The 25,715-nt window shown below is 37.6% G+C and overlaps 1 protein-coding gene across 9 annotated transcripts in view; it reads left to right on the top strand.

Annotated features, from left to right (window-relative positions):
• Window positions 1–25,715, top strand: part of vps13b (vacuolar protein sorting 13 homolog B) — a 197,146-nt gene that overhangs the window by 44,587 nt on the left and 126,844 nt on the right. For all 9 annotated transcript variants that reach the window (XR_013326843.1, XM_077720537.1, XM_077720539.1 and 6 more), the window contains 2 exons: window positions 14–148; window positions 630–809. Coding sequence is in view for 8 of the 9 variants with exons in the window: in XM_077720537.1 (XP_077576663.1) it covers window positions 14–148; window positions 630–809 (315 nt within the window). In the remaining variant the exon portion in view is untranslated. The remainder of the gene's footprint in view (window positions 1–13; window positions 149–629; window positions 810–25,715) is intronic.

Genomic DNA, 25,715 nt, shown 5'->3' on the forward strand with positions numbered 1-25,715 from the left:
CCATTTTTATTAGGTGTGAAATTTCTAGGCTCGTCACCGACTCTTGAGGGTTCGCTCCAAAATCTTGAGCTGAAGTTCTGCAGCCGCGCAACAGTGAAATGCGCCTCTGGAACTGTGGGAGCAGTAAAAGTGTGTGCCAGGACTCCAGGTGTGTGCAGCTGTGCCCTGTTAAAACTTTACTGCCTGTGTAGGAGGGAGAGAGAGGCTGACTGGACTGAAGTGGACGGTCTTTTACTTTCTTAAACCTACACTTTAAACTATTCAATCTGTCTCCTGTTTTCGCATCTTTATGTTGATTTGCTTCCAGCTGTGTGATTAAGTTGCTGTTTTCTCCCGTGGGGTTGTCACTGGGCTTTGGTCATGTTTTTGACCCGAGGGTATTATTGGCGTCCAACAGTTCAACTTGAGCATTCTCTGTACAGATCTTAAATCTTAAGATCATGGTAGTTGCTAATATAGAAATACAATGAATTCATATAAGTGCATAGTTTGATAATCTTACAAAAAGTTAACCAATATCTTAAACACAGATTTAGTTTTTGCTTGATTTGCAAGATATAAACAACTCTTTTAGTATTATATATTAAATATTGATTAATTCTTGGAGCACTTTTGTTTTTGTCCAACAGGATCAGGGGAGGCTATCAAAGAGAAACTGGTTCCTCTGATTCAGGGACCATCTGACACTAAAGAACTTCATTTAAGGAGATGGCTAAATGAGAGTCGCAAACCTGAATCCCTTTTGGCTCCCGATCTGCTTGCTTTCTCTGTGCAGGTGCCACAGCATGAAGATGACTGCAGGAATTCAGGTAAACCCCTTCATATCTATACTGGAAATCTGGAAGGATTATTCTTTTGGGGTTGAAACTCTGGAAAATTGCTCTAAAATCTTAATATCTAGCAAGAGTAGTCAGATCACAAGAATCTTCTTGTGCTAAATACTTGGGCAAATGCCTTACATGGTGACTTGGGCTTTGAGGAAGTTGAAAAATATCACATGTTCATTAAAATGTATTGAAATATTAACTGAAGAAAAAACCTAGTGGGACTGTTGGCACTCACAGAATAGTACATACTGATTGCACATTGACATTGAATATACTGCATATATACACTCTTTTTAACTGTTAATGCTGTTAAAGTTGAAAACAACCCCAATGTTTTGACAAGTAACAATTCAACCAGATTGCTAAGTTTCTCTGTCTGGACATGTTTACCATGTGCAACATCTGAGAAATATGTATGAAAACTGTTAGTTCCCATGTCCTCCTCTGTGCCAATATTTGTGTGCAGACATTTTCTGGGTGTCTGATTAGAGGCTTCTTTTTTTTTTGCACGGTGGTCAGGCTTACATCAAAGAGTTTAGTCCACATATTCAGAGTTCCTGCCATAATGCATACGGTAACGGGAAGCCTGTTAGAGCAGTGTTAATGGAATGATGAATGCATTGCTTCATTCGAGCCAAGATGAAAGGAGGAGCAGTACTAGTCTAAATGAGCTGCGCTCTTTGGTCCCAAAGGGCTGACTCATGAACCAACATTTTGTGTTTATGACATTACTGAATTGTTGGTTCATTTGGCCTATTGTGTTGATTTGATCTGTCCTATGTAGCTCAATGGAATGCAATTTACAAATGATGACGTTTGAACAACATATAGTACAGGAGAGGCAATGCGGATTAAAACTATGGTAAAATCTTTACCTACATCACAACTAACTAATTTGGGTACGAACATTTTTGGAAGTTTCTAGATGTGAATCATAAAAGGCATATTCAAACTATTATGAGTGCCCTTCAAAACCGAAAAATGGTGGCAGGTGAAATGATGACTGCTTCAACATGAAAACACACATGTTTACAATGCTTTGCTCATCCAAGAGTTTGTATCTGAAAACATCACCCTGCTGTGTTTTTTCTGACACTTTACTTAGCTCAAAGATATATTTATGGGAACCCATTTTAAAGACTTGAATGGAGCCAGGGGTCCCGAAAGACTTCTAGGAGTTCAGGTGGGGCATAGACTTTTGAAAAAGTGAACAATACTCCAGATGATTATTTTGAAGGGAAAATACTGGACTGTTTTCTGGATCTGTCTTTTGTGAAACAATTGAAGGAGCTTTTTACAAAACACCTTGAAGTGTCAACTTTATCATCTTTAATCATTTTCCAGTGTGTGCATATAGAACATTTGCATTTGATTGAGTTTGAGCCCGACTTTGTTAATGCTGTGCAGTTTAGGGTTTAATGTGCCTCTCTTTAGTTAGGCTCCGCCACCCTGCTATCTTGACAAGGCTTTCCGTCAGGGCCTGGAACAAAATAATTTTTAGGCCAAAAATTAATTTGTCTCTCCAAGTAAACTACTTGGAATTTTGGCCCCAAAATATTTTAAATTTTAGCACTAAAATCAAAGAATTGCAATATATTTCAAATCCTTTTATTGAATCCATCAACCTCTACGGGAGCGGCAAGGAATGGGGGTGAAAATCCACACTCGATTCACACTAAGTCTGACTGTAGACATAGCAAAATCACAAGAGCCTAGCTAAGGAAATCAACAGACGGGACAGATCAAATGTTGTTGTCGTGCTATCTACCAATAGTACCTTGGCGAGCTACTGGTAATTCTTTGGCAATCTACCAGTAGATCGGGATCTACTTATAGTACCTTGGCGATTTACGTAATTCCGAGTCTGCTCTATTTCATTTCATGCTTTTGTTATTTTTTAATCGTGATTTGGTTTATATATTCAGTGAGAGCATAATAATAATGAAAACAACGCCCGTTAACCAACATAATACCACTAATAGGAATTTTACATTTACACTTTACATTATTCTTTATTAACACAAAATTAAATGATACGACACGTCATCCGTGCAGTGTGAAGGGCAGCAAATTATTTCTTTAAATTTAATCATTTAGACATCAGAACCTACTGTTAAAAGTTTTTGACCACATCATTCACACACATTTGCAGTCCTCTTTGGCTTGATTTTGGCCTGTCACCACTGATTGATGAGAAAAACTTTGGGGGCCTTCGACAGGCCTAATGTGAGGGACCAGAGGGAGCGGAGGGCCAGAGGGCGTGTGAGGCGCTTGGCTTAATGCTCAACTTCAGGGCGAGCAGCGGCCTGCAGGTGTTTCCCGCCACCCTCCACCACAGCAACTTTCAACAGAGGAGGAGGGACTGTTGGGTTCGGGTGCGCTTTATGATCTTAGCAAAGACAAAACGAAAGAGTGAGTGAGGAATAGCATGTGTTCTCCTTAAGCATGCCAGCAGCTGCAGGATGGTGATTTATGATTTTCTTAGAACTCCTAGCGCTCCGAAAATGTTACATTTAATCAAGCGAACAGAGTGCAGCAAATGTTTAAGATTAAGATGTTCGCTATAAAACCCAACATTTTTTGTCTTTACCAAACAACAACAATCATTTTAATTTCAATATATAGAAACTTCAATGTACTGTGATCCTTCTTCACATTGTGGCTTCAACTTTTGAAGATACACTCCATCGCAGATTTTTTTTTCAGGGAAAAACAAAGTGGAAATCCACGCCGAAACTCGCAAGCGGAACCCCCTTTTGGTCTCCGGTCAAATGTACCTAGATATTAATCAGTACTTAGATAATAAACAGTACTTAGATATTAAACAGTACTTAGATATTAATCAGTACTTAGATATTAATCAGTACTTAGATATTAAACAGTAATTAGATATTAAACTCTCTCTTAGATATTAAACTCTCTCATGAATATAATTTTGAGAGCTGGTTTCAACAGTAAACCATCTGTCACCGTTTGATACCGGCGACCAAACGGGACCAAAAGACCGGCGACCAAACGTCCGAGCACTGCGACGTTACGGTGGATGGATTTGCCCTTGTCCGAAACAGAGCCCTTTGGCCGGCAAGGATGGCGAGATGTTGAGGCAGAGCAACGTGGAAGATGAGATTTCACTTAAGTCCGTGCAGTGAGCTGGTGTCGTGAGCGCTTATTGGAAAATAAAATTTGCTTGGTGAATTGGACGCCAAATAGAATCAGCCAAGGTTTTTTTGGGGGAGAGGATGGGAGAAATTTAGGGCGCTGGCGACGTTACGGGGGATGGAATATTTTTTTTATTGACAGATCTTTTTGGTTGGCGAGGATGGCAGGACATGGCGGCCGTGCAACATGAAAGTTCAGATTCCATTTAAGCCCGTGGAGTGGGGTGACGTCATTGTAACAGAAAATAGAGCTCCCTTGACGGCTAATTGACGGTTGCATGGTGCGGAGGAGTGAAGTGGTAGTTTAGTTTTTTCCATTGTTGTATCCTGTTTTTTCAGAGGGTGGGAACATATTAATTTGTATTTAGTTCATGTCTATCGGAAAAGTTGATTCGATATACGAGTAAATCGACATATGAGCTTGATCCCGCCCGGAATGCATTAAGATAGTATCTCAATATATTACTGTACTGTGGTAGTAATAATAGGGGTGGTCTTACTTTGCATTTTTTTGTTTATCGCGGCCGTGTCTGGTCTACATTACCCGCAATATTCAAGGGATTACTGTAATCTATCCATCCGGGTGTTGGTCTGTAATATGAAAATGTCTACATAGTTTCCGAATTGATTTTGCAGTTTGCTTTTTAATCGGTCTTACATTTTTAAGAATGTAGTTAAAGTTTTCCTTCATCTATTCAAACACAAATCTTGAATGAATTGCATCACAAATGAGGTGTGAATTTTAGAACATCCCTTGGTAGTCTCCTCTATTTCAAAGACAAGCTGTACTTTCATACGTCCATCTATCATACTCCCTTTCACTCCTGTGCATATGTTCATGCACTCTGTCATGTGGTAAATCAACAGACTGGCTTTGTTTCAGGCAGCAGCATGATATTTTTAAGATGTTGGCTTGAACTTTGGTTGGCTGACAATTTTATATAAAGGTACATTTTATACCTGTAACATAAAAACAATTTTGAGACATTGTCAATGATAAATCAGAATAGACAAATATGTTCCGATTCAAAAATACACAATATGCCCGAAGAAATGTTAAAAATGATTTCATACAAGTTTTTATGCAAGTTACTACGCTTCTTTGCTTTGTGAGAATTTGTTGCTGTCTGTGTACAAATACATCCATACAATTTAGCTCGCACTGGCTGATCAACTAAAATGAGTTATTGGTAGACAGGTGCATGGGTCAGGGGGTCCGCCAAAAACACAATGATAACTCTGCCTTAGTGTTTTAAGCAGAACAACCCTTTACAATAAGTACATCGTAGCTGATCATGGGCCTGCTGAAAAGGCACCCAAAGCACTATCAGAGATAGAATCCTCTTGATTTGACAAAGATCAATCTAGAACTCTGAATGTCTTCATTGTGAATGTACACATCGGTTGATTTCTAGCAATACAACCTTCCGCAAAGAATAGTTAGTTATCCTTGGTAGGGCTTTCACAATGGAATTTTTTTGCGCCTCTAAAACATTTTGGGCACAGTAATTGTGGAGATGGGCTTTTTAAGTATGGCATTTAATGTTTAATTTCCACTATTTGCATGCCTCGTTTTGTGAGGCGATGTGCTTGTTGTTAGTAATACTAAATACTGTGTTTAATTTTGGATCAAGAGCCACAGGGCTTGAAATGATTGATTCTCAATGGTTAAGAGTAGTTTCCTCTCCTTTTTTATTATGGTTGCTTTTACAAACATTGCTAAGTCTGCTTCCCAATAGTAGTAGAACTTGTGACTAAGGTCAGGCATCATTTGGATTTTATCTGATTATTTTACAATAATGATAATACATAACATTAATTTAACTTAACCTTTTTTTCCCAGCAAGAAAATTGGTGGAAGTGTGAATTGCAGCGAGTAATTTCAGAAATGTATACTTCACTTACTGTATATTTTTAATCTGCAGAACTGAAAGTGTCCTAATGTTCATCAGTACAAATGTGAGAAGCAAAACTGGTCATTTTGAGATTAGACCTGAGAGAACCCACTCAGAACTTGCTATTGAGGTCAATTCCAACCCATTACCAAAGCATCTCATGTGTGAAGTATACTTAGGCCAGTCTCACAGTGCTTAAAGTTTGACTGGCACATGAGGTTGAGATGTAGTGCACAGAGATTTGTGGCAATGTCAGAACGTATAAAAGCTGCTAGTGAAAAGATTGCTGGAGTTCGGTTGGCGTGTGGCTGGCTCTGTGGATCAGTCTACCTTCCCTTCTCTAATGATATCGCTGCCCTTATGTGTCTATTTAGCACTTAACAAGTCACTACATCTATTTCATCTTACTAGGACTTAAGATCAGATTGACACTAAGTATTGCGGATAGGAAACAACTCACCTTTTCTAGATTGCCTTTATAGTCATATAAAAACTATACCAAACGGAATCACTATCAAAAAATGCGGTTACAAATGAACAAATGCCTTTTGAAAAGCTTGGAATAAAATATTTTCAACATGAAAGATGGACAACCATTCATCCTCACACGGGTCAATTTAAAGTGTCCAACCAGCCTACATTCATGTATTTGGAATGTGGGAGGAAACCAGAGTAACCAGAGAAAACTCACTCAACCCCGGGTAGAACACACAAACTAGAGACAGGAGGACCAACCTGGGATTGAACCGAGACCCCTAAAACTGCGAGGCCGAAACGCTAACCACTCAGTCCACAGGCCGATTAGTGCTGTATTTTCCCTTTATCTAAATATGAAAATTGATTGTTCAAATTTTAATTTCAAACCATCAAACTGGTGAAATGTTTCCATTTACAAAAGTTCACTGTCATTGCTAACAGGGGCCAACAGTGATATATTCCCATCTATCACTTAAACTGGAATTGGTGAATGTGATTTGTTTTCCTTTTTTCCTTTTTTTTCCCCATCTCCCCGTATTTCACAACTCCTGCTTACTACCTTCTAACATTATTACAGTTATTCATACAGTCAGTCCTTCTTAAAGTAAGTCACACGCAGCCTAATCAGAGTTCAGGTATATAAAAATGTGACTTGGACAAAAAAGGCCTTTGAAGAATGTCAAGTGGAGTTCTGTGTTCGTAGTCTAACCATTTGTTGCTTGACTGCTCCAGTCGCCTTCAGAAAACATACTGTTGTCATGGGAAAAGAAAGAGGATGAGAGCCCATTTTCTTCTTCACAGCTCAGCTGTTGTAGTTTGCCTCCTCCCTTGGTCAATGTATTCTCCGTGTCTATTAGCCTGTTCCCCCCCCACACTAATTCCTACCGTTGCTTCCGTCTGACATACTTTCCCAGGCTATTCTGTGGCCCACTGGTCCAAATAATTATTCTACCATTTTCCCCAATTAATACACATTCAGGGATTAGGAATGAGATTACCGTGTTCTTTGATGTGTGCAAATATTGAAATTTTATATCATTAAAAAAAATATATATACATTGCAGAGTTAATAAGTAGACTCAACTCCACAAATTAGACTCTTTTGAAAAAGAAAAGAAAACAGTATCCACTAAGTCAATGTATAACATGTAAGGCTCCATGTATACCCAAGGCAGTAAGTTTTTGCACTTGCAGTGAGCACTCAACTTGTCCTGTCAGTGGCTGCATTTTGGTAGTACTCATTTTTTTACGTATTGCATGCTGATTTCGTTTTTTTTAATATAATATTTTACATATTTTAATTAACTAACATTTTCTGAGGGCTGCATAAAATTGTCTCGTGGCCCGGAATCGGATCTTAGCCTGCTAGCAAGGGTCTCTGTCGGAGACTAAGGTATCAAAACAGAGCTTGTCAAAGGAAAAAAACATTCCAGTAGTTAATTTTGTCAACTTTGAACAAATTGTATCGTTAAATTCTTCATGGTTCAACAAATTAATTGGATGAAGGTTGAAAAAATGCCACACTATGCATTACCTATAAGATAATAAATATAGCACAATGGCTCATACTGTGGGGCTATAGGGTTTACTAGTCAGAAAGATTAAGTTATTCCATTTTTTTGTTTGTTTGTTTGTTTGTGTCCATCTAAATTTGTGTCATTTTTTTCAAAATATCTGCACTGCCCAGTGTCATAAAAGGGAAATGTATTCGCTCAGGCCCAAGGAGGAATCACTTAATGAAGTAGGGTCTGAGAATACTGGTTTATGTCAACCTCTTTGGTTTTCATTGCTCACCGCAGAGGTGAAGGCCTTACAATATTTCTTCCTGTCACTACACATGGCAGTAGGATTTGGAAAAGGGAGACCCTGGAGAACTAACAATCCCATCAATCAATTTGTATTACTTTATTCAACAGTAGTTAATATATTTCTTTCTAGGGCACACTTTTTGTGACTGCTTTTTGACATAGACAAGATTACTTGATATATCAAAATGAAATGGCTGAGCTAATAATGTTTTATTTATAAAAAATACACTATGTACCCTCTACTCCCTCACCACACTTAACTTGCATATACCCTGCCAGGTCACGGAATAATGTTAATGACAGCTGTCAATGAGACCAAATTTGGAAGGTGAATAAATTCTCCATCCCGGATAAGCTTGAGTGGAAGAGGTTTTAGCTTACCAAGATTTATGGTTTCTTAGGTGAGGAGAGCACTGAGCTCCCTTGGCCTCTTCTTGATACCTAAGCCTGAGTGTTTAGAAGGCATAGACAAACCCTTTTGACTGGTCATCTTTAGGCCTACTAACTTTTAGGACCCGTTGTTATTAATGTGTCCTGTGGCTGTTTGTCATCGCCCCGACCCTCTCAATCTCTGAATCACACGGGTGCAGCTTACTAAGTGATGGCCATAGTTAAAGTTTACCTTGTGTGTACATCTTTATTTGTTGTTGGTGGTATAGATAAAATAAAGATGTTGTTTTTTGTTGTTGTCCAGCATCAACTCTGAATGCCTGTTAAAAGGTCCTGGATGGGTTCTGTTTTCTTTGATGCATTTTAATTGCTCTACAGAGACCTAGCTGCAAGTCCAGGACATATACGAATTAAGATAAAAAACTTTAGGAATGTGTGAACAATCTTTTTGATATTAGTGGGAGTAATCAATCACAAACTATATATATATATATATATATATATATATATATATATATATATATAAAACATATAAACACTTCTTTATGCCTACGGTGTCTGTGTATCCGTTTTGTTTAAAATTTATGCCTAGTGTCGATTATCTACTTATTTTTAAGCTTGGTGCCTCATTTGAAGTTGTACCACATTACTGGATCATGGAATCACTCTCAACCTTTAACCTTTGTCTTCCTCTGAAGACGGACAGACAGAAACCTACCCTCTCAGAAACAGGTTCTAGATGGCTAAGTAGTAAAAATGTGTGACAATCCTTAGAGGTTGGAAAGCCTCATTAGTAAATTAAGTCCAGCTAATTTGTAAACCCTATGATGGCCAACACTCTCCCACCACCTCTGCTATCACCAATGTGTTGGCAAAAGCATTTAAGCACTGCTGCTTCTGGATCCGTCTTAGCCTCTGGGCTAGTCAGCTAGTCGCCCTGTCAGTCCAATCTGCCCAGTCCGTCAGTTTCATTTAAGAGGCCCTTTAATGCCCCTTGATTAAGGTGTTAAAGGTCGCACTGTCGTGCTTTTCCACTATGTAGAAGGACAGGCGGTGGGATGGTGGAATGGAGGGAGTGTGCAATGGTGTGATATGAAGCAGATGGAGAAGCTCAGCCAAGGGACCTAAATCACCAAGTCACATGAGAGATTTGTGACTATAGAACTTGTGGTTCTTTCTCACTAGTAAACTTAAATTGGTTTTAATTGAACAGTATTTCGTTTATCATTTGTGTGGTGCAGTAAAAAAGATGCTTCAAGCAAACTGTTGTGAATCAACATTCATTTGTGATGGATTTCAAATTACACTTGCAAATCATAAAGAAATCATACCATTGTTATCAAATGCATTGGGTTTAGCCTGTTTGCAGTGTGAATGCATTATTTTCCGGGACACTGAGAAGCTAGGTGGTGGGCAACTGTTGTTGTTGTGTTGCTGGAAATAATATTCTTGTCACCTGACACAATGTTGTTTATTTCGATTCAATTGGTTCTCTTGGAATATCTGTTTTATAAATAAAAACTATCCAGTCCTTGTTTTCATATCCATTCTTTTGGACTAGATAAAGCATACTACAGTCGTACCTCATCTTACAAAATTAATTGGTTCCAGAACTTTTTTTGGAACTTGCAAAGTTCCTAACTGGAGCAGTACCTTGTATGTAATTCTCAAATTTCCCACTGAAAACGTTTTTTTATCGCTTATTAAGGGGACTTGCTATCATTAATAAGAGAAATGTTTAGCCGAGGTGGACATGTGATACGCGCACCCGCTTTCCCCTTTGATCCAGTTGTGTCAACTTTGTAGTAAATTTTAGACTTTTGCTTTTACTTTTTTGTAACTTGGATCTTTTTTGTATCTCTAGCCACTCATTTGCATATAAAAAGTTTAGTAATCTGAACATTTTGTACATAGAGGCATTCATTAGGAGAGGTATAAGTGTACTTGTGTGAAAACATCTACAGACAGGTAATAATAATAATATATGCCATGTATTATTAATGTCATCTTAATTTAAATTAAATGCAATTCTAATATAGTCAATTTTCTGTGTAAACTCACCATAAATTAAAAATGTGATGATTAGTAGCTTTAACAGTGACATGGTGTAGCCCTCTAGCCCTCTAGCCCGTTCACCTCTGATTTGTCATTGTAGCCCCCTGCAGTGACAAGTTTACACTGCTGTTCACACTTTGCTTATCAAGCAGAAGTCTTTCTCTGATATCACAAAGCTTCTGAGGAGCTTCCTCTATCCCAGTGGGATACAAGCCAGGCCTCATCTTAACCGACCGATATGCAATGTATATAATTCTTGAGTTAATTAATTGAGTTACTGCTGCCTTCGGCTGTCTTGTTTGACATGAACGTGCTGTGACTAGCGGTTCCTGCATTTACACATTCTACTTGAACACTTCAAATATATGTTCTGGCAATATACTTCAATTTGTTGCCAATTGGTCGCCCACCCATTTAAGATGGTGCAGCGATTATTTTTAGAGCTTGCCATCCAAGACTTGAAGCTGTCCACCTCTGAGCATCGGAGAAAGTCTTGCCGCTTCTTTTTAGCCAGTGGCAGGGCTCCCAACTCAATGCAGAATTGGCGGATTTTACGAAGTGAAGGGGAAACCTAAACCATGCATCCGTGGGTAACCTAAATCACACATACAGCTGAATGTGTGCGATCTGTTTAACTTTCCCTAGGGAGAACTTTTTAGGCTGTCAAATTTGCCCTGCTTATATTGAAAGCGGGGCTCTGGAAATTGCTGCTCAGAGAGGCTACACCTGTTGAGGCTGCTTTGACACACAAATCCCCATGCTTTCCAAGTCAGCTTGTTGGCCAATATGCCTCGCCATGTTACACTCACCTTTGGCCAAGTGGTGAGTGGCAATGAGAGCTTTGGTTCTAAATAATGGTTTTAGAAAATAAATAAGGGTCAGTCACTGATGATTCACAGTGTGTTACTAGTGCTCCCGCACTAACATTAGTCTACTCAATGCCTGGAGGATTAGTATATATAATAAAATTAATAATCCTGTTTATACATCTACCTTTAATCATAAAATATAGTTCTCATTGAGTCAATAGATATGGCATATACGCTACTACTTTATAGTGTGACAATGTTATATAATTTCCTGTTGAAATATATTTTGAACGAGTGTATTCAATTATTAAATTCTTGCATAACTTATCCTTTAAAAGGAGAAGTGATCATGGCTCTCAATGAACAGATTCTCTCAGTTGATGGGCACGCAGTAGCGTGCAGCAGATTGTGTGAACATGTCACAGCCTGGAAGAGTGCTGGCAGATACAGATGTAGAGGAATAGTTCAGAATGTTAGTGCTATCAATGAGTTACCCGTGGGTGACCAGTCACAGAACGGAAAGAAAAGCAGAGAGCTGGAGACAGTGGACAGACACCAACTGGTTGCCAACATTGTAATACCAAAAGTGCTACTGTTTCAGTTATTTAATTATAGTGTAAATGATGTGTGTGTGTGTGTGTGTGTGTATGTGTGCCTGCACACAGGGACATATAGACAGTTGTACCACCAAATATTCCCCTTAGGCTACATCACGGAGAAATATTTTGCAACTTTTGACATTCGAAACTAATTCTGGTGTTTGTTGTAAACATTTGTCAAAATATTCAACGGGTCCATAGATATAGCATACACTTCAATTTTTCTAGTCTATAATGATTTGATGGTTTTGAACTGGCAGCCCAAATGAAAGTAAGCCCCAGCTCACACAGCTAACGTATATAACTATACAAGCCAGTGCCGAGTATGGCATTTGTTAGCAATGCCCATGCCAGAACTAGGATATGGTGAATAGGCGAGTGGATTTGCGTTAATCATGCAACTCAGAAAGAGACACCAGTTCCCACCTGACTAAATTAAAAGTTTGTATTCAATAGGATTCAGGAACCACTTTTGCATTGTTGGTTGTGGCTGATATGTTGGCAACTATGAGGCTGTAAACAAAGGTTTTGCGGTCACTGCTGCCATTGATGCTCAGTAAGACATGGTCTGAGTGCTAGAAAGGGAAGGGAATTCAAAGAAGAAAAACTAACTAACACTGACAAAACTGGAGACTGATATATGGCAAAATAAACATTGTAAATACTTTGGAGTCATACAAAATCCCAGTTTAAGTAGACTTTAAGCCTCCATTGTCTATGGCAGATATCTTGACTAACTTTTTGTGTAGCGCGAGTGCCTTCTATAGGCACACACGGGAGTGGATTTAACTCCCTCTCTCTTGTACACGCAAAGATAATTATCCCACTCTCTCCAAGTCCCGAATGAGAGTTGGAAATACGCACACAATCCTTCCCAATCCCGGCCATGATTTTACAGAATTTGGTTAGTCTTACAGTTGTTCAGTATTTAAAGGCAAGTATAACAATGAGGTTTACTACTGCAAACAATAGATACTATATTTTTGATATTGTTAAGTTTAATACATTAGTGTTTGAAAAGTATATGTGGAGTTGATGAGGGTGAAAACCATTTTCACCCTAACGGAATCTCATTGTATTTGAACTCGGATCACAATTTAGGAAATTATGAAGAGAGATTATACTGCGGCAAAAATCATCAATATCAGCCAATATGACTATATTGCAATGATGCCTAGCCTCACATTCCCAAATTTCTTCAGCCAAAGAGGATCACTTTCCTAACTCGAGCGAACGTTTCCCATTGAAATGAACTAAAAACAAATTAATTCATTCCAACCAATGTTCCCTCTAAGATGCGCGCGTGCACAATTGCGCACTACTCCCGTGCTCTCTGCGCAAGTAAACACATGCACACGGAGACACGTACACAACTCTCATATTTTTCAATTATTTTACACCTTATCTTGATTGTCAACGTTCGCCTTTTCTTCGCACAACTCTGCCAATCCATTATTGTTCACTTTGTATGTACAGTTGTGCTCAAAAGTTTACATACACGTGTGAAGAACATAATGTCATGGCTCTTTTGAGTTTCCAGTTATTTATACAACTCTGATTTTTCTCTGATAGTGATTGCAGTAGATACTTTTGTCACAAAAAACATTCATGAAGTTTGGTTCTTTTATGACTTAATTATAGGTTAACAGAAAAAGTGATGAAATCTGCCCGGTTAAAAATATACATACAGCAACACGAATTAGCAATTTTGGTGACTTAGAAAGTTGTGTCAGTGAAATGAGCTTCATACCATGGCCTCTTAACTTCTTGTGAGTGATTGAGTGACTACAGCTGGTGACTTCTCTGAGGCAATTTAAATAGGGCTCATTGGATGCAAACGCCCACAAACTACAATGGGAAAGTCAAAGGAGCTCAGCATGGATCTGAAAAAGCGAATCCTTGACTTGAACAAGTCAGAAAAGTCACTTGGAGCCATCCCAAGAGCAACTGTGCTAATAATTGTTTTTAAGTATATATGCCAGGCCTCTCCATGAATCTGGTTGTGTGAGTGGTTCAGTGAAAGTAATTGTGGGAAATATTCTTGTAAACATATCTAGTCTTGGCAGTTTGCGTGCATGTACGGGTGTTCGTGCACATATTTGTGTAAATGTTGTGAGGCAAAAGGAATGTGGCCATACAGAGGTCTTCTCCTCTCCAAATAAATATTTGGTGATGACAGTATTGAAGATATGTTAAACACAAGCGGGGTCATTTTCTATTCAAATAAACCTCAGTGTGGTGTTAGTGATGGGGGCACATATGTGCCTATAGTTCTTTTGTGCTCAGATGAAGGAAGAATGGTGGAAGCAGAGATAAAACTGAATACATTGACAGTTTTTGTTAATGACTTACTGCTAATGTTGAAGTGGGCTTACTTCTTTTAAGTTGTTGCAGAGTCTAATTGTATCAAAAAAGTGGAAAAAGCTCCTCCTTTAATACGCTAGTCTGCTGTGGCGGTTGGTGACGAGTTGATGTCAAGTGTCATGTCGTGGTCAGAACCACAATTTTGCAGGATCCAGGTTATTCGATAATTACACAAAAGTGGTTTTTTATCAGTTTTAACTATTAAGATTAATATATATCCATGCTTCATGTTTATGAAATCTATTTTTTTTCAAGTAAACACCTTGTTAAATACATCACCATGAAATTTAATATAATTTCTTATCCTTGAACTTTTGACCATGTATTTTGAATTTTATATTTAAACAAAAATTCCACATCATTGCATTCATTTTTTTTGTTACAATCTGTATAGGATCCCAACTGTTTTGGAATCCAGTTTATATATTTGCCAGTGCAGTAGAGTATTTAAAACATTCTAGAAGATCACTTTGCAATCTGTTTTGCAGTGTATCAAAGTTGTGAGTTGATTTAAATCTTTTCCCCCTCAGTACTCCTATAAATTTTTGATTGGACATGATTAGGCTGGGTGTTGTCCAAAAATGTATTAAATAAATGTGACCAATGTTTATTTTACGCTGTATCGTAATTAGATTGCTATGTGTCATAAGGTACACATTCTTCTTAACTACAAACACTGTCTAAATTGCATTCTCTATTCATAAATTTATGTTACTAATTCATCACATTAGGAAGGAGTGGTCCTTACTTGATCTTTAACTGATAATGAATCTCTTGCAGTGTTTTTTTTTTATCCTTCTCAGTTATAAAATTGTTATACCAGAAACTTTAGTGTTTTTGATGTCCCAGATCAGATCAGTGAAGTATGAATTCCTTCATACTCTGTCTGGTAATCCCTTCAACATAGTAAATTCTTTACAGTCTTGTTAAATATGTCCACACCAGCAAATGTCTTTAAAAGCTATGATGGGTCATACAATGTATGTACTAGACTTGTAGGCAATATATTTACAATTGATACAATTTTAAGTGCCCCAGCTATCAAGAATTATATGAATTGACACAACTATTTTTTATTGAACTATTTGATGGACTGACTGGGTATCAGAGAAGATGAATGCAACAGAATTGTCCAAATGTTAGAAATGTTCTGTCTTAGGAAAGGGTCTGGTGGAGCAGTTTAGTATTCTTTTTTTGTAAACATATTCATAGTATGATGATAAGTAAGATAACCTTGACTGTTTTAGGTTCTGAAACAAAATAGATGACTTTCAACTTGCCCTCAACTTCCTCTGAAACAGGTCATGAATCGGTTTAGTGGAAATGTAGCTCTCGGAATAGATAAACCTAGCCAAGTTCCAACCAAACTATTGGTAAAGCCATTTTTCCTGTTATAATGTCTTCTGTCATTCTTAAAAATGAGTGCAGCCAAGTTTTTTCTTCAACAATGAAAGATACAAAGTGCATACTTTCCCGTGTAATAAAAGTATTGCTGTTTGTTTCCCTCTATACTGTACTTTTATTTCAAAGCAATACTGCCGCAATCGCTCCCTGTTTTTGTCTTTCAATAATATCTCATAGTGCTTTCAATCGGTGCAAACAGTGTGTTTGGAGCTTTAGTCAGCAAAATTCAAGACAACTCACTAACACTCGCATTGTTCATTACTTAATCAATTGAATGGTGTGTAGCTGAAAACCAACTCCTGTTATTAATATAAACTAATTGTCTAATAGCGACAATATATTGAATTATTGGGTGGTGGCACAGTTCAATGTTAAGTCTTTACTTTTTGAAGATTAAAGACTACACGTGTGCCGCATAGCCGCCATCTTCAGCTTTAACTTGATCAACTTGATTTTTTACCATATTTCTTCATCGTATTTGTCACAATCACATCTTCCGCCCAAAATAGATGTGCTGAATTCAGAGTCCACAAAAAGAACATATTTCAATGACTTTTAAGTTTTCTCTTTAATTTGGCAAAGCTCTGTAAGCCATTACTGATACTCAGCAAATATTTTTGAGGTACAATTTGCTCAAAGGAGGTAACCACTCAAAGTTCTCTTCTGTGGTTGACAGAAAGAGATGTAATCAGTCCTACTAAAGCATATGACTCAGGTCAGGGCCGGGTGAGCCAGAAGCGCCACAGACTTTGTCCGCACTCATTAAACTTTATGGTGAGCTGGGGTGACAGCGAAGAGGTCAGAGTCAGGACAACATCAATTGTATGTTTTTGTTTGATTAACATCAAATTCGGATTCATTTTAAAAACAAAACGAAAAATTCAGGCATGAAGTTATGAAATTAAAAGTATTTGTGAAGACTCAACAGGTGGGATAAAATTGTTATTGTTAATAGCGCGAGTGGCATAGTAATGAGATTTGACTGTATCAGTGATTCATGCTCCTAGTAAAAAAAGTATGTTAATGATGAAATCGACATGAAGATGACAAGAAAGAAATGATGCAATTTGGATCCTTATGTTCAATGTTGATAATGATGTTGTTGCGTGTCGGGTTTAGGAAAGCAACATGGTGATTGATTTGCAACCTCTCAAAACTTGTAAATGTAAACTATTTTACTATTTGCTATGTAATTCATTCCATTCCAAGTCTTAACATAAACGCACAATGTTTACTTTATCTCAGATATTTTTATATGGAAATTTATGTATGTAAGGTGCTTTCAACATAAATATATTCCCTTATAAGCATTTATGACTATGGCTAAGACAACATGGGACTGAACCATGCCACCAAATGGTCAAGGGCAAAACACTGTGCCTACTCACTGACTTTTCTACTTGTATTTTTATATGTTAGCTACTCTTTGGTGTGGTTTGCAAAAGAGGTACCTAACCGAGTGATGATTGGAATCATTGTGGGAATTTAATGTGTTTAGCACAATCACAAAATTATATGTATATTTATGTACATATATATTTTTAACACATTCTTAATGAAAAAAGATAACCTTGCTCCACAAACTGCTCCACATTTTACTTTTGATGGCATAGCATGCGTAGTTTTACTAGTGTTAAAGCTTCTGTCAACTTGGAATCTAACTTTACAACATTTACAGTAAATGTCCCTTAAGGAGCCACAGACCATATGGGTGTATGTGGCTCTCAGGCTTTTGCAAAAGCATTAATTGTGTGACTAGGAGATGTCAGATGTCACAATGTCCTATTTAAATGCCAAGGTTTATTTGAACAGCAGCTCTACTTAATATTTTCAAAGTGTGAGAAGGGATTTATTGTGTAGCTGTGAGAATGTCAGTGACATTCTTATTTCATGACTTATTGGTTTGGTCCAAGAAAAATAATCCCGCACCTGAACTAGGTTTATGGGTCTGCTTGACGTCAGTCCCCCAAATCCACAGCAGTGACATTATTATCCATCTGCCATTTGTATTGTTTGTGCTTATGTAGTGCTTTTAATGCATAAAGTAGGTCTGGTGATTATGTCAAAATCTTATTCTCTACAACAGTAGAAGTGTGTTTCATATAATTGGGCTATCGATTGATTTTTTTTACGGCAGCTTGCATGAATCTAGAGCAGCAACTACGGCGTATAATTCCGGCCCGCCGACGTTGTCCAAATTTTTATTTATTTATTTATGCCCAAGATGGCGCCGTCACGCGGAAGCCAGTGGCAATAGCTCTGTCCACTCTTATTTGTTTTTCGTGTTTTACAGCCCCTCTATCTTTTTTTAAATGACATTTTAATATTTCTTAATACATTCCTTTTTACTTTTTTTGTCCTTTATACTTTTTACTTTAATGATGAGTGATGAGTATGTTAATACTTAAGTCCTGTTTTTCTGTTTATGTTTCATATGTACTGTTAACGGATGCAGTTTTTTATATGTATCGTATCTTGTGCTAACCCGGCCCATCTGTCAAATTTTTAAAGTCAATGTGGCCCCCTAACCAAAAAGTTTACCCACCCCTGATCTAGAGTATAAAACAACATCAAAAAATGAGCCTTAAAACAAATAATGATCATGTCTTGTTGGGACCAGAAAATAATCTAATGACTAGTCACCCAGCGCAATATGTAACACTTTGAACTACATTATGAAGTAATAATTCACATTTGCTATGTTCTTTGAGGTAGAGATGAACGATGTAAAATGCACAGTTAAGATCTTTGTTTTATTACATTCTGCATTTTTCATGAAGACAAAGACTGACCTGTATGCGACATCATTTCATTTATTGGATAGTTTTCTGCAGTAAAGCTCTATTTTGCAACACTATCTCCTGCTTGGTCCAACATTTTCAGGGGCCTGACCTCACTGCAACCAAAACATGAGCTGAGCACAATCCTTCAAAGTTAGGTAATGCACTATGGACCCATGTTGACCATCCCTTGGGTTCAGAATCAGGGATCAGTTCATTCTTTGCTGTTGTCTGGTCCTTATTACTTAGCTCCTCTGGAACTATTTGAGTGGCTACACCCAGCCATGTTTTTTTTTTCTTCGTAGAAGTCCTCACTAAGTTCCTGCACTTTAACCTCTAATAAGTTGTTTACTTGAAAATATTAGTGAAGCAAGAAATCTTCCATCCATTTAGCTCTTCATCCTCAGCATGAACTATTATCAAACACAAAAGTAACCACTTATTTGAGTGGATTTAATTTGGACTTTTCATTCAAAAGCTTTAGTATAACAATTTTTTTCGTCAAATAATTCTGCCCAGTAGGCTTACTATGATTTACTTTTATGGAATGATTATACTTATTTTTTTATTGTAATACAGTGATACCTTGAGATACGAGCTTAATGCGTTCTGGGACCGAGCTCTTATGTCAAATCATTCCCATATAAAATAACTGCCGTATTTTTACGACTATAAGGCGCACATAAAAGTCTTACATTTTCTCAAAAATAGACAGGTCGGCTTTTAATCCAATGCACTTTATATGTGGACCAAATACTAAAATTGTTATCACGATAAATAAAATAAATCAGTCGATAGGACAACTACGGCAAACTACTGCATTTTCCTCCTTGACACCACATGTAAAGCTGTCAGGTTAAATGATATTGGCTCTAGTAGCATATCATCAAAGTTGGCAAAAAAGCAGTGGAGACCTCCCAATCAGACCACATTTCTTTCCATAGAGACTGTGATTCGTGATGTGTCTCGCGTGTTACAGGGCACATGCATGTCACTTTGCGGCCACATTCTATTCACATTGCATGTTGCATGTTTTGGCAATATTAATGAACGACGATACCAAAAAAAAAAAACATCAGGATGAACAAAACATCTGAATTGCGAATCACTATCTTCCCGGCGAACGTAGCCCTAGTTTCACGGTATGCCACAAACCCCCAGCAAGCACAAATCCACTTGTCTACTCCTGCAAAGATCATTAAAGTATATGTTATATAATGGTAAATTGTACTATTTTTGCAGCTTTGCTTACTGTTCGTTTTTTACTTGGTGCATGAGTTTTTTTCTTTCATTTTGGAGCTTGACCCAACCTTGCTAATCATGCCATTGCTTGAGAAACTCAAAGTGGGGTGGTTGTGTTATTAGCAGAAGTGTAGGACGCCTACCATACAGACACTTTAAAAACTGCACAGTTGATGAAACCCAGTTATTACATTTGTTGGTTAACAGGTAGAGAAACCCCCTTGAGACCCAAATATTTGTATAAAAGACACTACTTGCATTTCTTTTACTTTGTTTAAAAAAACAATGAGGATTTAGTCATTCATTTATGGTCATCTTATATTTAGCTTATCACTGTTTCTCCTCCTCATGCCAGTGAGTGATGTTTGGGTAGAGGGAGGACGTGTAGAAAGAAGGTGGATAATCATGTTCCTCCAATGGAACTCCTTTGAAGTGCTTGTTTTTGTTTCTTTGAGACTCTCTGCCTGGACTCATCCATTACAGCAGCTGTTCACTACTCAGTGAGCTCAGGGTAAAATGTAATAGGTATCTTTTCACGTTGTGTACACTAAATTAATGGTTCTTCTAATTCACCTGAAGAAAGGAAAAATGTTTTCTTTTTTTAAGGTAAAGTAGACATGACTCTAAGTAATAATTATTTTCAACATTTTGATTCATTATGCATTTAGTTTAGGAAGGCAGTGAAAAATTTGTAAACTTTAACTGGGTCAAGTTGGTTATCTTTTATTATTTCTCTTCAATTGTGTGAGGTAGCCTTCTATGTTCTTGCTTTTAAGTTGATTCTGACTAATATACAGAAAAAATAGTCCTGGTGAGGGTTATAATTCATTATTCATCAAGGTCTACATGGTTTCGAATTTCCGCTCCTTCAGAACTTTCACAGTTAACGCTGGGATTTTTGTTCCTTCCACTATCTAGCATTGTATTCCACCTTTTTTGGTGTTTGTTCAATCAGATAAATGACAACCACCTGTTCTCTAGTTTTGAAACAAACCTTTAATATTGTGATCTAATTGTTCTAGAGATATTGTTTCAAAGTACAGTTGTGGTCAAAAGTTTACACACTTCTTTGTCACAAAAAAAATTCATATAGTTTGGTTCTTTTATGACTTTATTATGGGTGAATAGAAAAAAAAGTGATCAAATCTGCTGGGTCAAAATATACATACGGCAGCGCTAATATTTGGTAACATGTCCCTTGGTCATTTTCACTTCAATTAGGCTTCTCCTTCTTCGTTATCCCATTTACTTTCTCTAAAGCACCAGTTAAATTGGCAGGTGATCGCTCGCTTTTTCTTCCAGATCATGGCAGTGACAAAACAGTGCCATGCACTTGATACTTACAAACTGATTTGAAATGGCGCCAAGTGACTTTCCTGGCTTGTTCAAGTCAAGGATTCGCTTTTTCAGATCCATGCTGAGCTCCTTTGACTTTCCCATTGTAGTGTTTGTGGGCGTTTGCATCCAATGATCCTTATTTAAATGGCCTAAGAGAAGTCACCTGCTTTAGTCACTCATCATTCACAAGAAGTTAAGAGGCCATGCCATGCAGTTCATTTCACTGACACAACTTTCCAAGTCATCAAAATTGCTGATTCGTGTTGCTGTATGTATATTTTTGACCCATCAGATTTGATCACTTTTTCTGTTAACCCATGATAAAGTCATAAAAGAACCAAACTTCATGAATGTTTTTGTGACAAAGAAGTATCTGTTCCAATCACTCTATCAGAGAAAAATCAGATTTGTAGAAATAACTGGAAACTCAAGAGAGCCATGACATTGTTCTTCACAAGTGTATGTAAACTTTTGACCACAACTGTAAATGTTCTATTTCATCCAATAGTTAAATAATCACTGATACATACTGTTTAACCTCGGTCCACTAATTAAAGTTGCAGGTGTCTACTCTCAGCATTCTTGCGATAGGAACCTCCCTACACAACTGGAATCAAGTGCGTAGACATAACAGCAAACATGAAAGCTTGTTGAAAACACATGTTGTGCCTCTTCACAACACGCCAGAGGTTCAATTGGAGAAGGGCTTGAAACACTTATTTTTTCCATATCGTTCGGACTTGATGTGAAATAGCATACATATCATATTGTTAGGGCACACCTGAATGATGGCTATTTATAATGGGGCTTTTTGTTTCTTATCATATTTTTTATAGACTGGGGCACTTTGCCTGCTTTCATGTTTCTCCTATTTTTGTTCTCTCTTAAAACAGTCAAATTCATCAGGGCCCATTCAAATTTGAAACACAGTAGTTTGACGTTTCAAATTTGAAACAGTAATTTGAAGTTTCAAATTTGAAACAGTAGTTTGAAGTTTCAAATTTGAAACAAGAAAGAGGTGATTGATAGTTATTGTGATACTTCCTCTTTAACGGTTGTGTTTAAGGTCATAATTGTCCAATGTCCCACATCGAGATATTTGTCAATCGGAGCACGTTTCTCTACAGTTACATTACAGTCTTTGGATTTTATCTCACTCTGCACATAAGACTCAGTGACCCACAACAAACCGGGACCTTAAACATAAAACAGCCTCCATGTGTGAAGGGAGGGGCAATGGACATTTTATCACCACTTTGGTTTAAATAGCAGGATACTAACACTGTCAAGCGTGTGCATTTTCAAAATAAATGAAAAAACTATATATTCAATTTGTCAATTTAAGAACACATTCTATACCGGGACGTTGCATATATCGTTATCTGAAGTGATCCTGTACAATGTTGTCTCTATCACATAGCACTTTAATTGGTTACTCGTTGATTTTTGCTGTGGCCGAGCTCCCTCTGCAATGAGTTTACATTACGTTTCCTCTATTCATGACATTCATATTTTATATAGCACAACAAATATTTTTTTACCCTTCTAAAAACAATAAATCATCATTCTGAACTGAATGTCCATGAAATTCAAACTCTTCACACTAAGTCAACCATGTGCGCTTGCATGTATGTGCACCGGCAGCAGTAGTCATACACAAAGTTGTAAAATTTCATCACTTTAAGTAGTCATTGGGGGGGAAGGTGGGTGGGGTATGTGGCTGGACTCATCTCACTGTGTGTGGTTTGACCTGCTATGGCCCTCCAGGCCCCACATGTCCACTTAGATAAACATGCAGTAAACACAGGCAGTTCAAGTACCTCTCTATTCTGCTCTCAGCATATACAATCTTAGAAGATGAAAGGATGGGTCCCCAACACTATTACCTTCTTCTAACATCTGCCTCATAATTAAGAGTCCTGCCACCATGCTCATGAAGTTTCTATTAATAGTAAAATAATACCCTGCTCCACTCACAAATTGCATACATTGTTTTACCTTGGCCAAAAGTCTCCTCTCTACAACCAAAGTGGCAGTGGCTTTGCTTTGGAAATCCACACTAAGTGTGTATGTGTGTGTGTGTGTTTGAGTGTGTGAAAATATGTGCCCCATTACATTTGTACAGTTTTTTTGCTTAATAAGGGCAATTCAAATTAGTTTTTGTTGTGAAACGAGTGTGTTGCCATGCAAAAAGGTTCAATGGTGCTGAAAACAAGATTTAATGCCAACCATTTTGTTTAAAATGGATATGATGTTTCTCACTGTCAATGTAGATCGAGGGTGTCAGACTCTGGTTGCCTCACGGGCCACGTTAACGGCAACTCGATTTCATGTGGGCCGGACCGTTTTAGATGCAATATTTAGATTTTTTTTTTAAATAAATGGATTAAAAGAACTGGATCAAAAGCCCTGAATATTCCGTTTTTTTTACAGATCTAAAACTTTTTATTAAAGCTTTTTTTAAAATATATTTTTGAATTTTACAAAATGATTTTTGAACTAATATCACAGAAAAAATGGATGAAAAATTACAATTATTGATTTAAAAGGAGGAAAATCAGGAAATTTAATATACATCTATACCCTTCATTTTAATTTGATCCTAAAACCGAAAATCGGCACTCCCGGGCCACACAAAATAATGTGGCGGGACAGATTTGGCCCCTGGGCCACCACTTTGACACATGTGGAATAGATAGAATGCATAAAAACATGAGAATGAAAAACACTAAACTATCCCCATGATAAAATGAACGAACTGAGCATGAACTGTAGTAAAAGCCCATATGCCAGCTGAGGAATAGCCGCGATAAGGACTTTTCAAGGTATCAATGCACTCATTTGTCTGTCGGAATTCAGCAGCAGAAGCAGGAGTCTGTTTATTTGAATGAGCTAAGAACTGTCTCCTCCATTTCCCTTATATTACGCTGGAGCTCATTTTAAGTTCACACGGCGCATTTGATATCAATGATGGATATGGTAATGATACATTAATGCAATCAGGCCGTTGTCTGTTTATTCTCTCATTAATAATATCATGTTCCTGATAATAAAAAGGCCACACATTTTATTTTACTTGACTGTTACATGAAATGAAAATAATAGAAAATAAAGTTTTTTTGCACACAAATAAAATTCATCAGGCTAAACTATCTATCACTGCTGGTGTATGCAGGGTCAAGGGAAAAAGCTATGTACAATAAACCCTCCCCCCCACACACACACAACTCAGTCTTGATGAATTTATTAAGACAAGGGATTGGCTATAAAAGGGAATATGCTATAAATATAGACCCTCTTATCAACATCTGGGACTCAATAGAGTTAGCTGCTCTACTACCGCGTCAGACCCCTCGTTCTGCCTCACTTGTGGTCTTCAAATAATCCCATTTTTCCTATGCAATTTAATTATTGAATGAGCATGTTTTTTTACTTATTTCCAACATTATTGTTCAATCCATTTATCATTAATTAACAGTGAACCAAAGTAATTTGCTTTTATTTTTATCTGTGTTGTTTTTGTTATTTAAGTATTTCTTCAGATAATTATCATAATGAAAGTACTACTCAAATTCACAAGTTTTTTTTTCATATCCACACTTTGCTATATATTTGTCATTTTCACTACCCCAACACAGTATGGTTGCAAATGGATACACACACACAAATATGCTGTTGAATGCATTATCTGTTCTAGGTCTTTATAATGTACCCTTCCTCAATTTGCATGATAGAGAATGTAATTCCACAAATCATACAGATAGCGATCCATTAGCTTTCCCCTTATTCCTTTTTAGTTGTTCTATCTGTTTATTTTAACTGTCTCTGCCTTATTTATGGCATATATCGCCCCCATTCTCCCGCAGACACCCTCACTCGGTGAAGCACGTATACCATTTTCTCTAATCATAAATCATTGCCACAACTACCCTCATTAATCAAGTGTGCATGCACACAAAACCACTGGTCAGGCTTTCTGTACGCCAACAGTCTGTTCCAAGTCAAGCTAGCCTGGTTCCCTTCTTGAGCCTCTGGCTCCTTTGGCAGCATTGCCCTTAGCTCGCAGCCCCACGTGAAAACAGCAAAACAGTGATTGCTTGTAAGAGTTGGTTTACATGGGGAGTATTTTACTGACGGGTACAATTTGGATGGAGGATAGAGGATAGCCCTCCTTTCTTCTCTTGCGATTGAATGAAAAAAAATAAGCAACCTTACATCTGGATAGCCCTCCTTTCTTCACTTGTGATTGAATTCAAAAAAATGAGCAACCTTCCATTTTAAAGAAGATGCACAACTTTGTGAATTTCGAACATACTGTTCCTTGTATCAACCCACCCACATCTGGGTCATTTTTGTGGAATGCCAGCAGGTCTTGGTCTGTTACGTGCATACATGCACATAAACGCATATGCATACATTTATAGTTACTGACACTCACCCCCAATCCACAAACCAGCAGAACACCTGTCGAACTGCATGGCTCACACCAGGACACCTTCAAGTTATGAGCTCATCGGAAAAGCAATTAAAGGAAACATAGGCCTTGCACGCTTGCGTAATGTTTTGTTT

This window comes from Stigmatopora nigra, chromosome 7 (assembly GCF_051989575.1).
Source record: "Stigmatopora nigra isolate UIUO_SnigA chromosome 7, RoL_Snig_1.1, whole genome shotgun sequence".
NCBI lineage: Eukaryota > Metazoa > Chordata > Actinopteri > Syngnathiformes > Syngnathidae > Stigmatopora > Stigmatopora nigra.